At 29.4% G+C, this 15,348-nt stretch overlaps 1 protein-coding gene across 2 annotated transcripts; it reads right to left on the minus strand.

Annotated features, from left to right (window-relative positions):
* Positions 1 to 443: 443 nt before the first annotated feature.
* Positions 444 to 5,617, minus strand: LOC100794603 (protein NRT1/ PTR FAMILY 3.1). 2 transcript variants are annotated; one of them, XM_003554054.5, is made up of 4 exons: positions 5,427 to 5,617; positions 3,816 to 4,033; positions 2,235 to 2,794; positions 444 to 1,588 (listed from the first exon to the last, which is right to left on the minus strand). In XM_003554054.5, exons 1-4 carry the CDS (start codon positions 5,530 to 5,532, stop codon positions 640 to 642), a joined length of 1,833 nt encoding a protein of 610 aa, XP_003554102.1. In that variant the 5' UTR covers positions 5,533 to 5,617; the 3' UTR covers positions 444 to 639. The 2 variants fall into 2 exon arrangements, with proteins under 2 accessions (XP_003554102.1, XP_014626880.1); XM_014771394.3 differs by lacking the exon at positions 3,816 to 4,033 and having other exon boundaries at positions 5,427 to 5,612.
* Between the last annotated feature and the right edge of the window lie 9,731 nt (positions 5,618 to 15,348).

Consider the following 15,348-nt stretch of genomic DNA (forward strand, 5'->3'; position numbering starts at 1 on the left):
AGTAATAATGACACTTTTTTTAAGCACGGTTCTTGCGAATAGTGGAGTAGGAGGGTGTAAAAAAAATGGAACCAAAATGAACCATTTCTATGAAAATAAGTTCAGTTCAAACTAGATCACTTGTGTTAAGTAGTTTAGTTAGATTCAGTTTTTTCTCATACGGTTCAATTCAGTTTTTTTTTTTTTTGCATGGTTCAAATAAAACCAATTTATAACAAAAACCACTCGGTTTGAAACATGGATGGAGTGAACAACGAAAATCAAATCTTGCATAACCTTACTTGCAGCCCTGCCAATGGGAGTTAGGTTATACCCTAGCTGAATTCGGAGGCAACACCTCTCGTGCTACATCTCAGTTTTTATGTCAGTCCCACCTTTGGGAGTTAGGTTTTAAGGGGTTGTTTATTGTGCCCTTGGTGACCCATCTCAGAATAGATACTATAAGATCAAATTTTGTTAACATTTTTAAATATTTGAAGAAAATAGTGCTAAAGTCAGATGGTTATAGAAGTACAAGTTAACATAAAAAGCATAAAACAGAAGACTTGCTCTACCCTGTGCTTACATATGCCATTTGATGAGGAAAAGAACATTACTTAGAGTTCAACAATGCTAAAAGCTAATATCAACCCCATCAATTCATTCATCTTTCGTTAATTCTCTCTTTTCTTCATCCCTACCATCCTTTAATAACTTGTCATCAGGTGAGATATGTTCATTGGCTTGTTCCAAATCTTCTTCCTTGGTCCTTTCACTAATTTCATCCACGGGCTTATAAGTGTAAAACCAAGCACATATCAAATAATAAACGAGATTCACAACTTGAATCCCACTAAGAAGAAAATAATAGTAGTCCAATCCACCCCTATTGAGGTTCCTATCTGGCAACCAATTATTCTCCTTGCCAGTATACTTATGAACTAATGATACCAGCAATGTACCCATGTAGTTCCCAATGGCTGTGGTTATGCAGTACAGTGCTGTAGCACTGCTTCTCATGCTTTCAGGTGCCTGCTCAAAGAGAAATTCCAAATGTCCAACAGACATGAAAATTTCAGCCACCCCATGAAGACAATACTGAGGTACCAACCAGAACACACTAATAGGAATAGTGGCTTTTGGATCATCCAATAAGTGGTACTTGGCAGCAAATGATTTCCTTTTCATTTCCATTAGGCCAGCAACCACAGTGGCTATGATGTTAATTATGAAACCTATTCCCATTCTTTGCAAGCATGTGATTCCAGAAGGGTTCCCTGTGAATCTACGCGCAAAGGGAACGAAAAGGCGTTCGTATAGAACAACTCCTGACATCATGGTTAGCACGCTGAAAATGGACATGCTAGCGGGGGAAATTTGGAACGAGGGAGAAAGGTGACGGTCCATAGTGCGAGCTTGTTGAATCACAAAGCTGTGTAGATGTGATGAAGAAGTTATGAGCAGAATTCCTGATGCCCAAATTGGAAGCATTCTGATGATGGATTTTAGCTCCTCAACTCTGTGGACAGTGGCTAATTTCCATAAGTTTGGTGTTGTAGTTTGATCTCTCGCCTCCTCCTCTGTGACAATTGCAGCCTTGTCCAACCATCTGCAGATACACCAGCATTTAAGAAAGAATTCAATCTCTATACACTATTAGTCTGAAATTTTCTATATCATTCGTCAACTAAAAATCATCATAAGTACAACTTTTAAGTATATTAATAAAAATTAATAATTTATCATACATGTCAATCAATTTATGATAAGATGATAGTATTAATACTTTTTACAGATATTACATAAACTATTTTTTCATTAAGTAATGTAAAGTGTGCATGTGCAAATATTGGATAAGTGAAGTTTCATATAAACTTAGCAGTCCATATAATTATTGGGTCAGTTTGTTTAAATTTATTGGTTGAAGCAAACGATTATTTTTTAATATATTTGTCTAAATTGTTTTTACTTAAAAAATAATTTTGTTTATTTTAAAAAGAAAATCCTGTCTATCTCATAAAAAAGTATTTATATAAAAAAAAAACTCTTATTTTAATTTTTTTTTTTAAAAAAAATATTTAAAATAAAGAGTGATGGATGGACGGTGGACCATAAGTTGAATACTGAAGGCTTCACTATTTGAAGTTGTTTGCAGTTAATCCCATAAAAGGCAAAGCCAATAATGACCAACCCCACCACACTATTCGTGCTTCAAGTATCTGGTTTGAATCAAAAGAGCAAAAAATTTAACTTACTTATATTGATTAGAGTGTAGAAGCCTCCCTTCCAAAGAAATAGGAGTATCAAGTTCCCAATTATGGTACAAAAGCTGGGGATCTTCTGGCAAAGCCTCCTTCCTTTTCTTTATAGCTGCCACGGTTACTTGGGCCAAACGAACCAAAGGGCTCCCTTCTGGTTTCACAGTCTTATAAAGTGGTGAGCCCAACACAAAGGCAATTATGGATATCAACATGGCAATGCATGGAATTCCAAGGCCCCAACCCCAGCCCATGTTGTCTTGAATGTAAACCACAATGGTCAAAGCACTAAGAGAAGCCAAGCCCATGCTGAAAAAGTACCAATTGAAGAGGTTCCACTTCCTTGATGCTACACCACTTTTGGTCATGTCAAATTGGTCTGCTGAAAAGGGCACAACACATGGTCTAATGCCACCTGATCCAACAGATGTGAGGAGGAGGGAGATGTAGAGTATCCACAGTTGTGAGGATGTGGCTTCTTGGCAATTCACTTGTGTTGGGCATGGTGGGGGCCGAAATTGTGGCAGTATAGCTGATACTGTGATGCTAATCAATCCCTGTGTCAAGAGAATAGTTTGACAAAAATTAATTGGTAGGGTGTGCAATATGGTATGTTGTACTAAAATGGAAAATGCTTGTAATTGAAATCATTTGTTTGAATATATGTGAAACTTTATCTAACCGAAAGCGGAGTGGTGTTTCAAGTGTGAGAGTTTTAAAACCTGAATAGATTAAAGGAAAAAATGAGATTAACTTAGTAAGAAAAGGGTTTTTTCTAGGTTGGGTGGTAGAATTAGATGATTAATCAAAGTGCCTTTGACTTAGGTATCAAATAAAGTATGAGAGAAATGTTTGTAGAGAAAAAGGGTTAACTTTGAAAATCTATATTTAGTGTATTTCCTTAATTTTCTTTGTGATTTCATATTATTTTTGCTTTGATACGTCGATCGAAGTGAAAAACCCTTAATTTCAATTAAAGGGTTAAAGAAATATGCTTGCTATACTAGAAATCTGCCCAAAAAAAGTTTTTGCTTAGTCTAATAGCAATACATAAAAATTAATACAAAAATATTAATTTTGATGAAGTGTAACTATCCCCTAGTCAATCAATAATTGTTGAATAAATAAAAGTGTTTGATATCAAACTTTTAATTAGGTTACAGCATATATGATCTAATTAGATCATAGTAGTTTATCATTGTAAAAGTGAATTACAATTATACATTAAAAAATCCTTAAAATCTTTCTTAAATATTTAGAATAAGTAATCTTGAGCTAGTAACAATACACGTGAATAAAATTAATATATAATCCAATAAGTTAGAGGACACTCATAATATGTGATCTGGAATCAAGAATAAGTGATAGATTAGCTCTTATAAATATGAATATAAAAATAAAAACTTATTTCTGATTTTCATATTAAAATATGTATGAATCTTTAGGTGTTTAGTTATTATATGATATGATTGAAACAATTTCTATTTAAATATTTAAAATACTTGTATAAGAAAGTTCACGAGTGTAACAATCAAATCAGACTTATTAGATAAAAGTGAAAAGGAGAGGGTAAGAAACCAATTCATAAATGAGAGAAGCAACAGTAATGGTCCAAAAGCGTCCAGCAAAGGAATCTGCCACGATTGCCCCAATGAGAGGGGTGAAGCTAGATGTTCCTCCAAAGTTTGTCAGTGTGTTTGAGGCTGATACCAATGGCATGTTCAGCTCTTGTGTTAAGTAACTTATCAAGTTACCATGAAAACCAGCACTTGCAAATCTGTCACACACTTCATTTGCTGCATTCATATATATGCACAACAAATACACAACAAGCCAAAATTAACTTCATGCGGAACATGATGCAATGGACATTTGGACACTGCACAATAGTTCTTTATTTTGTTTGTTTTTTTTGCCCTCAAATTAGTGTTAGCTACAGAAATTGTGATATTCTCTGAGCCACTCATTTGTGGATATTGTCAAGTGGTATACCCGAGAAAGGAAACTATTATTAAGGTACGGGACACGCTCAGAATACATTAATTTAACATGTTTTTTTAATATGTTTTTAGTGTTAGGTGAAAATTTATGGTTTATTTAATAAGTCTCTTCACAAAAAAATAAAATAGAGAATGCTTCAAAGAAAGAATGCAAACTTAATTTTTCACATATTTAATATTTTTAAAGTGGTTTTTCAATAAAAAGAAATATTTTTCATACTTTTCGATCATCTCATAATAATATTTATTTTAAAATGATGCAATTTCTTAAAAAGATATGTATTACATAAATTATTATGATAAAATGGTTTTCTTTGACTAAAATACTAAGTGAGATACAAATAAATAAGGATATTATAAAAATAATGTTTTTTTTTATTTTCTAAAACAATACACATTTTGAGAAAAACTAATGAAATAAAGGAAATGATTTCATAAATAATAATTCTTAAAACACTTGTTATTAATTAAATTTAAATCTTACTCAATACCTACCTTTGGTCCTCCTTATAAAAAAAGTTTTTGAAAAATCTGTCTTATCTTTTCCAAATTGTTTACAAGATTATGAATTATTCAGGTAAAAAGAGATTACAAAATTAAATTCCCAATAATTTTAAGAATAATGACGGAAAAGTTACACACAAGGTTAACAGGTGTAATATCATAAACTAAATTAATTAAATTATTTAAATCTTATATAAAATTTGTAGTATATGGTCAAAGCTACTAACAAATGAGTAAGTTAAAAAAAGCCCGTTAATTGAATTGTTGTTATTAAAACATTATGTACTACGCAAAGGAGTTGCGTAACATTTGCACGTGGAAACTACTTCATTTCATGTTCGGTGGAAAAAAAAATATAGTATTAGAAAAAAGATTCCTCGTATTTGAGTTAATTAAGTGAAAACTTCACTCGTTACTCAATTCTTCAATATAGTGATATTCAATAAAAATCCTTAATGATAGAACTTATTTTCGAAAGCCATAATCATGTCTCTCTTTGTCTGATCACGGACCACAATTTGATTTAAGTACTCCAGGCCAAAGAAAAACAGAAATAAAATAAAAACTGAGATGGGGAAGGATGTGAATATGAATATTCTGTGGGAAATGAATCTTCTGAAGTTAACTTAGCAACAATAAAGTTTAAGAGAAGTATAATAGTGATGAAGAAATATGAGTGGCTTACCAAGAATGAAAGGTAATGTTCTGATGCCTCCTCGTCGATGCTTCTTCTTCTTCTCTTCTTTCTCCCCCATTTCCGCATTGCTCTTAGTGCTCTTCTCTATCTCCATTTTTTTCCTCACTTGTGTTAGTGATGATTAGTGAGTAGTGTACCTTGGGTGGGTGTTGTGTCTCCCTCTCTCTATGTATATCAATTTGTGCAAGATAAAGACACACTGTATGGGGTCCCATACTCACATAAATATGAAGTAGATCAATACTTTATATAGTTTGTTTGTTGCCAAAAAAAAAAAAAACACTTTCTTTTTAGTTATCAAAGCAAAGTTAGGGTTGAGAATAGCATAAAAGGACATACTTTTAGTTATTTAAAGTGATTCGTGCCATGCACGGATAAACTTTATAAATATTATTATAAAATATTTTAAATATATTAGAAAGTGTATTTTAAATTAAATTGTTTTTTCTTCTTCCTAATTTTGATCATAGATTATAAAGTATAATATTTTTATTAATAATAATCATTTTCCATTATAGATATATAGTTTATTATATATCTAGCAAACTGTGATTTTAAAATAAACGAGACAAATAAAAATTTATTATGTGTTAGGTAAGATATGTAATTTAAATAACTGTTGTGAAATAAATCAATATAAAGTGAGAGTTCCTAATTAAAAAAAAAGTATTGTATGTCATGCACAAAAGTATTGTCATGTACTATACGCTTATTTGTAAATAATGCTAATATTTAATTTTTTTAAGATTTTAAAATTTGATGAACCAAAAATAATAATAATAAAATTTTGTTAGATATCAATTATGTATCATAAAGTATACTAATTTTAAATTTATTAACTTGCAATATAAATAGTTGCATGAAGATTTGATATTAATTATTATATTATGGTTTTCCAGATATATAATAAAACTATATATACCTATAATGGACAATAAATATTATTAATAAAAACCATGGTTTTCCATATATTATTAACTTGCAATATAACTTTCAATCATGGTTTTTAACGATAACAACTATATCCTTTTAAAAAAATGATAACAACTATATATAAAAAATCTATTAATATTAGTTGCGTGAGAGAAAATAAAAATAGTTTTTAACAATTTATATTCTTATTTTCTAAAAGCACAATTTGTACGTAACATTAAAATTTTTTAAGAGTCAAACTAGTATATATTAAGATTTTTTTACCCTAAATTTAAAAACATTATTTTCTTAAAACTATTTAGAGTCTTGTGTATATTGATTATATTATATAAAATGATGTTTAAGAGTTAAACTAGTGTATATTGGGATTTTTTGGAGAGAGTGTGTGTATATTGGTAAAAATTTAACGACTTGAGTGATATGATGAAAGAACCTTTTACCGCTTTGAGATAACAGAGAGAGTCTTGTTGAAATAACACTCCTTTGCTACTTCTTTTTTCTTGTTATTCTTATTTAGTTCTGTTATAGACTTATAGTGGCAACACACACATTGAGAAAGAGAAAAGAAGGAAACGTTTGTGAATGAGAAAAATAACATGAAGGACTATGTTAGGTTGGCAAATTTGCATTTGTGGATTCAAGTAATTGACCTGAAAGTAGCACCACAACAATAGTTAGAGTTCATATTTATATCAGGTATTTGTTCATGGGAAATTGAAAATTAACTATTAGTGTTAGTCAATATTTATTATGGGTATCTCCAAAGCTGAATTTCCATTTTTAAGTAATAATTCAGAGGTTAATCAAATGTTTCATTTTTATTACCTGCAATAAATTACTTGTAACGAATATACATGAGAAATCGAAAACTAATCACATTACGGATATCTATAAAGATTAAATATTCAAATTTAAATCTTTAAGAATTGACTTATGTAAATATATTTATTTTATTTATTTATATTCCTCATGGAAATGCTAAAAAATGATTTTATATCAACATTAGAATTTATACTTGAGTTCAAAATTATATTTATAAATACATATTTCATTTCAAAATAGTAAATGCTAAGAAAATCGTTCTATATCTATATTCTATTTAAATTCAACAGGGGAATAAATTATATTTATTTGAATATGTATGTGATTTCAAATTAATTTCCCCTATATAAGGGAAATTAAAAATTAATTATTAGGGATAATCAACGTTTATCACTCAGTAAAAAAAAATTATGACGGGTATGTCTGAGGGTTGATTTTTTTAAGTGATAATAATTCAAAAGTTACAACTCAAATTTAAATATCTAATTTATTTCATTCATATTACTTGGAATAGATCTTTTTTTCTGAATATTACTTGTAATAGATGCGCAAAGAAGAAACGGAAATTAATTATTAATATTAAGAGTACCCTGGAAGGCATTATACCATACGAAAATATTATTTATTTTCAGTAATGAAAAACTATTATATCTGTAAATTAATTATATTTATGAAACTAATATTCTGAAATTCTAATTTTCATTAATTTATTTACATGAAATTCAATATTTTTGGTGCTGAGAATTTTCTTGCGCTAAAATATGTTTTCAATTTAAATTGATTTGAATTTGTATATTTATATATAATTATAATTAGGAGATCATTATATATTTAATTCCATGCTTAGATTCATTTTGATTATTATTATTTTAAATTGAATTATATCTAAAAATTAATGTCATAAATAATTTATGTTACGTAAATAAATGTCATGTACATAATCATCCATTTCTTATTTTCATTTAATTTAATAATAATAATAATTCATTTTAAAGTAATGATCACTTAAGTCTTGACTGATTTCTATCAATAATTTAATGCATATGCAAATATTAGGGAGAAGACGGCATGAATTTTTAATATCTTTAATTATATTTTTATATTTTGAAAAAAGACCAATAACTATTTTAATATACTTTTTTGTTATCAATAACTATCGTTAACAAATGTTGTAATAAATTGTTTATGCAGTAATTATTTTATGAAAATTTAAAATATGTCATAAAATATTTTCTACAATTGATTTAAATAATTTCTATCATTAAATGAAGTTCATATATTTTATTTTTATATATGATTTGATTTTGTAGAAACACCCCGCTTTAAATTTTTATTCTTTAAATTTTGATTTAGAGGAATAGAGAATTATGTTTGTGTGATTAAAAAAAAATATTAGTTATTAATTTTTATTATTTTTGTACTGTCCAGGACACTCACAAAATATACGTGACATTTTACATGGTACTCAGAGATGTATGTCAATCCTACAAATAATTAATTATCTACAAAGTCACACATTATTTACAAGGTATAATTTTCTTCTAGCTTTTATTTATAAGCTATGATTTATCTCTAACATTATGTATAAGCTTCCGACTATTATCTACAAGTCAGGAATTATCTGCAAAGGCTATAATAGCCCCTACAAATAAGGACCCACAACTACACTCCACTCTTATAAATATCAGATTCCATCGAACCCTCTAAACACACATTCGCTCACACTAAAGCCTACGCATACTTGCTCTCATACACATATACTTGCATATTTCTCCTAACTCATATTCTTACTTGAACGTCAGAGTCTTTTGTTTTGCAAATCTCCCCTCTTGTACTCTTGACAAAGTCACCTCTCAAAGCCGACGTGTGAAGTCTAGGAACACTCTTCGGTCACTATCACCCTGACGTGTGCTAGCTTCAGATTTTGGCAAGAGCATTTGGCGCCCATCGTAGCGCTAGGTAAAACATACCCCACAATCTCTCGTCAACACTCTCCTATTCATCCATGGTTAGCACTCGATTTGGCTTCAGATGCAAGACCCCTCTCAAAGAGTCTCATCCTCATCTAGCAGTTATGACAGACATAGATACTCTACAACAACTCCAAACCCTCATTACGGAGATGGAGTGACGCCATGAGAAGGAGCTAAGAAAGCTAAAGGATGACCATGATCAATTGGAGGCTCGTGTCAAACGTCCCCGGGGCGACAAGAACTCCGCTCAAACATTGTCTGAGCACACCCAAGGGGAATCACACCTTCAACACACAACCAACACTACAAATGACTTAAGTCTCTCCCACATGCAGCGTCTAGTATGGTGGACTACCCGCCGACATCCTTTTGTTGACTACATTATGGAGACAGACATACCCTTGGGGTGAAAACCACTCAACCTCGAGCAGTACGATAGGACAACAGATCCAAACGAGCATTTGGATGCCTTCCTGACCTAGGCGAACCTCTACATTAATAATGGTGAAATTCTATGTTGTATCTTTCCAATGTCCCCTAAGGAGGCAACATTGACCTGGTACGGTGGACTCCCACCTAGGTCCATAGATAGCTTCGACACCCTCGTTGAACAATTCAATGTGTAGTATGCCACCAATAGGTCTTATGCATGACCTTGGCCACCTTAGCCAGTCTACGACAAGCAGACGACGAGCCCCTCAAAAAATTCATGGACCGATTTGGGCACACAGTTGTCTAAATCTGAAATCTTAACCATGAGGTAGCATTGCATTCCATGCTCCTCACCCTACGCTCCGTCAAGTTCGCAGACAGTCTGTGCAAAAAACCACCTAGTAGCATGGACGAGTTGCACAAGCGAGCCAAGGGCTACATTCAAATGGAAGAAATGTCTAGATTCAGAAATGAAGTCCGACAAGCCGGACATAAGCGTGACAAGTACGAAGGAAGTATCAAGACCGACTTACACAAGTCAAGCAAGAGGCACAAGCTAGACAAGCGTCAGCCTCTCCCTAAATGACCCAGGTACAAACATTACACACCTGTAACGGCCAATCGCACCACGATTCTGAAGGAAGTTTTCAACCTAGAGGTACCCATCAGGCTATCCCTGATGAAACCTCCTAGATCAGGATCAAACGCAACGATGTACTATAGATATCATCGTGGTATTGATCAAAACACAAAAGACTATTATTGAGTCCTAAAGGATAAAATAGAAGAACTTATATAGGCTATCCCTGACATTTATATTCACAAATGTTGTATCTTCCATGAAATCGTAATCATTAATTATAGACATCTCTTTATAATTTGAAAAAAAATCAAAAAAGAGAAATACTTTTTCGGTAAGTAAATAATGTTAAATATGATGACGTCCTTGCTTACGTCAAACTGAAAGTTAGTCAGAATTGAGACTAGCTGTGTTGCCACAGTTCAAAGAAGTTGGAATATAATCACAGGAGAGATCAGTTTCATAGTGTCTTCTGCATAGTGTTGTCCGTGTCACTTTGTTGCATATAATATAGTTTACTCGTGATTTTTCATCAATAGATTTCAACGAGATAAAGATTTGAGTTATTAATTCCAAGAGATCATCATTTTAAATAAGTTAGTTTATATGCTTTTAATTTTTTTACTCCTAACTTATACGGTAATCTATAAGTTTTTAGTTAACTTATAAGCTTTTAGTAAGTTTATAAATTAATTTATGAAACATAGTCTAGTTTATAATTTCGGATATAAATTGTGTTCTTGAATTTTTATATGCTTAGTAGTTTGTTAGTTTTATAATATGTCTGGGTTGGTGTTTTAAACACATGTATCTCAACATTTTCACGTCAAAATGATATGTTGATGCGAAAGTTAGAAATTGTCGCTTATGAAAATTCACCTCAATTTGGGTTCAGAATCGTTTTCAAACACACTTAAAATGTCAATGCATGAAAATTAATTCATTACCTATATTTATATCTATGTTATATCTATACTCTGCATTTAAAAGATTTATCGCTAGTAATCATCATGTCTGATTCGAATAAAGTTATTTTTAATAAAAAAAATACTTATAATTTAGACAAAAAAAATCCAAGAGACTATCATTTCGATCAGTCTTCAATTTCATAAATAAATTTCATTTTCTTGAATTTTTACTATGCTTAGCGATTTGTTAGTTATAGAATGTCAGTGCATATGAAAATTAAATTATTATTTATATCTATATTATACTATACACATTTATCTATCTATATTTATTTCTTTCCCATATTCTATTATATACTATATTTATTCTATACTATATGCATTTGAAAGTCATTGTTGAGGAAACATTTTACATATGACATGTTGTGCATTGTCTCCAAAATCACCTTTTTAAAAATCATACCATTTTTAGCCAACATCTTATGAAATGTGTGCTTCTATAATATTTTTTTGGGTAAATACTAATTTGGTCCTAAAATGTGTTAAGTAATGATAGTTGATTCTTAAAAGATGAAAAAATTTAATTTAATTTCTAAATGTGTAAAAAGTGTAACAAATTGGTATATCGTTAACTCTTCTCCGTTAATGTCTCTCCATATGTGACATGTGATCTCCCTGCATGATCGTCCATGTGTGTAGAAAGAATGTTACATCATTGATGACTGTATCATACTAATATGTCAATATTGAAAGTTTTATTTTATTTTAGAGCATTCTTCCTCCTTAAAGTGCTAACAAATTAGTCCATGAATATTAAAAATTACTATTAACTTGGTTCTTCAAATATATAATTTACTGACAAATTAATTAACGAAAGATAAAACACCTAATTACATAATCTCAACCACAACACGCGCGCAAATTGAAATTATTCCTATTAAATAGGAAGTTCAACTCTAGCTGTCATCAACCTAACATATTTCAAATCCCTAAACATATTCCTTTCATTTATGTGTAGACCATAGTCTTTTTTTACATGTTTATGTGTCTCAATATAAGTTAAACTTGGATAAACCCTTAACTTATTGGCCAACTTTTATGCAACTCATTTTATAATAGTTTGCTTGCTTTCTAAGATCCTACCACAATTATGCTTTAGCACAAAAATAATATTAGCAACTCTTTTTACAACATAATATTAAATTACACATCACTTGATATTTAACATTACTTTTAGCAATATTGATACATCTTTTTTCAACAAATGAAAGTATAATATATGCACCTTGGTTATAAAGTAAACAAAATGAATAAATTATTTAATACTTATTATTAATTACCACAACAAAAATCATATATTAAAAACTTAATATAGATAGAAGTACAATATAAATCACATACTTTAATCATTAAAAATTTAAAACAATATTAGCTACATAATGCAAAACATACATGAAATAAAATCAATATAATTATAAAATATAGTTTGGTTCAATTTCTATATCAAAAGCTGAAAATTGAACCAAAACACACAAAAAATATTATTTTTGAAGTTTTTTATTTTGCAGTTTTTGATTTAATAGATTTTTTTATTTTTGGGATCAATTTGACAATTTGCAAACGGTTTGATTCAGTTTAATTTGAACACTTCTAAAATCTCTCATGAACACCCTTTTATTTGCAAATTGTTCCACCTCATGTAATCATTTCTCTTCCACTTGATATCCGTATCATGAAATATGGTGTAGTCTCTAACAATATCAATAAACATTATGACAACATCAAATTTCATCCCAATCTCCAAGTGCACAAGTCCAAAATGACTTTTTGTATTGTATTAAACTTCGTGTTTGATAGTTGCAATTTCAATTTGCATGCATGCAAATGTGTTGTGTCTGAGATTATTTAATTAAGTGTTTTATTTTTCGTGGATTAATTTGTCAATAAGATGTATCTTTGAAAGACTATAATGGTAGTAAGTTGTAATGCTTCAAGACTAATTGGCTAGTATTTTTTAAAAGGAGAGGTAAGGTGTTGTAAAAAAAACTTTCAATATTGATAATTTAGTCCATGATAAACATACTGACATATTAGTCCAGTATAATCATTAATGATGTGACACCCTATATTTACACATGGATTATCATGCAAGGAAGTCACATGTCACATAGACATAAACATCAACTTTAACACAAAAGAGTTAATTGCAAAATCAATTTGTCTCACTTTTTGCATATTGAAGGATTAAATTCAAAATTTTCATCTTTTAGAAACGAAACTATCAACGTTTGACACTTTCATGGACCGAAATGGATATTTATCCATATTTTTTTCGAAACTCTACAAACTAACTTTTTTTTCAACATTTTGTTATAAAAGACTTTATAAATTATTAATTTTAATTTACATTAATCATAAAAAATTGTAAATATTAATACACTAATATATATATATATATATATATATAAGAGTATTTAGGTATTTTTAATATTAATGGATAATGAATATTTTCATGGGTACCATGATATCCGCCTCTATCCGATTAACAAGTGGTACTGAAAATATTTGTACATGCTACTCAGAGTTACTCGTTAAACATATCTATTTTTTATCTATTGCCGATTTTATTAGTGGGTGTAGGTTTTTTTTATCATCCATAGTTGGGATAGAAGACCCGACTAAAGATGATCAATTAAGTTCTTTGACAGAGATTAATTAGTGACAAAAAACTAATGGATACTTTACACTGATATAATGATGGCCCAAAAAAATACAATAATGATGTCAACAAATGTTGGGTTTAATGAAAGGAGTTAGTCTCTCACGTGGAATCTAAGATTCAAATTTCAATAGAAAAATATGTTTATATTTAATATTTGATCATACCTTGAACAACAAGATTATTTTGAAAAGAAAGTTAACATAAAAATCGAAAACATAAATATGTTCGGAAAATCAATCCAAATTTTCCAACATTAATACAAGTATGTGGAAGTCAAGAGGTGTATTCCATGAAGTAGTAAATGCATTTTGGCTCTTGGAGAATCCTACTAGCATAATGAGAAGGTAAGTGGATAGTTGAAATCGTTAATGTGCACGTTCTTTATGAAGGAAGCGATGAACCTTTTCTAATGGATCATGCGAAGATAGAAGTCACTATCCAGGCCTAGAGAGAAGGTCATCACCCTAAGAGAGAGGCAGATTTTGGTACAATTAAAATAAGGAAAACAAAGATAAACCAACAAGCAAAACTACTCCTGTGGGTAAGACAATCTTCGTAAATTACATGGAAGATTTTTTAAATTTGTTTAGAAAACTTGTTATGTATTATGAAATAATGAATATTTATTGAGATGTTTCCTGAAGGTATATAAGAGATGTCAAATCAGATAAAATATATGTCTTTTACTATTTATATTTGTAAGGTTGTTATCTATGCCTCATATATTAATCCTGATTGTTTGTGAAAGGCATTTACCCTAATAATACATTGATGCCTTGGTGGTATTAAAGTTATTTTATATTGTTATTTAATTATAAATATATTCATATACTATATAATAAAATCCCTTTTCATAAAAAAATAGTAATAATAAAATCCCTAATTTGAAGAGTATAGTTTCACTCTCTCGACACTCGTTCTATTCTCTCCTTAGAAGGTACATTTGATATATTATTTCTGTTTAAGCAAAAAAATATCTCTTTTTTTAAGTTACAAAAAAATATACCTCTTAATTATATTAAATTATCCTCTTTTTATCTTACTTGATTTTTTTTAATCACCTATTCATATCAATTTAAAAATAATTTTGTATCACAATTTAAATTATTTATTATAAATTCAACATATAATTTAAAATTTTCAAAATATTTATTTATTATGAATTTTAATTATAATATAATTTATAAATTTAAAAATATTTATTTTTATGAATTATAATTATAATTATTTAGATATAAATATTTATCTTGCATAATACATGGAATAACATACCAATTGTCGTATATAGTAAGATACTTTTGAATAATTACTTTAGAAATTGTATGTAAAATTAGTTTTTTTAATGCATGTAAAATTAGTTGATAGTGTGTTCAATAGCGTAAACACTATGGAAACTAAATTCCCATTTCTTTCATTTTTAACGTAAAATAATAGTAAAAATAAAATCAAAATTAACAAAACTTTTTAAAAAATCAAAAAATAAAAATATTAAATCCATGTAATCTTAAAGATTAACTTTCGTAGTTTAGTTCCCCAAAGA

The sequence above is a fragment of the Glycine max genome, chromosome 19 (assembly GCF_000004515.6).
Source record: "Glycine max cultivar Williams 82 chromosome 19, Glycine_max_v4.0, whole genome shotgun sequence".
NCBI classification, from domain to species: domain Eukaryota; kingdom Viridiplantae; phylum Streptophyta; class Magnoliopsida; order Fabales; family Fabaceae; genus Glycine; species Glycine max.

What these genes read in the sequence shown, in the direction of transcription:
- LOC100794603 (XM_003554054.5), bottom strand. Translation starts at nt 5,532, where the DNA reads ATGGAGATAGAGAAGAGCACTAAGAGCAATGCGGAAATGGGGGAGAAA. An exon ending in AACATTACCTTTCATTCTTG is followed by an intron (nt 4,034 to 5,426) that starts GTAAGCCACTCA and finishes ATATGAATGCAG; the next exon opens with CAAATGAAGTGTGTGACAGA. An exon ending in CTACACTCTAATCAATATAA is followed by an intron (nt 1,589 to 2,234) that starts GTAAGTTAAATT and finishes GTGTATCTGCAG; the next exon opens with ATGGTTGGACAAGGCTGCAA.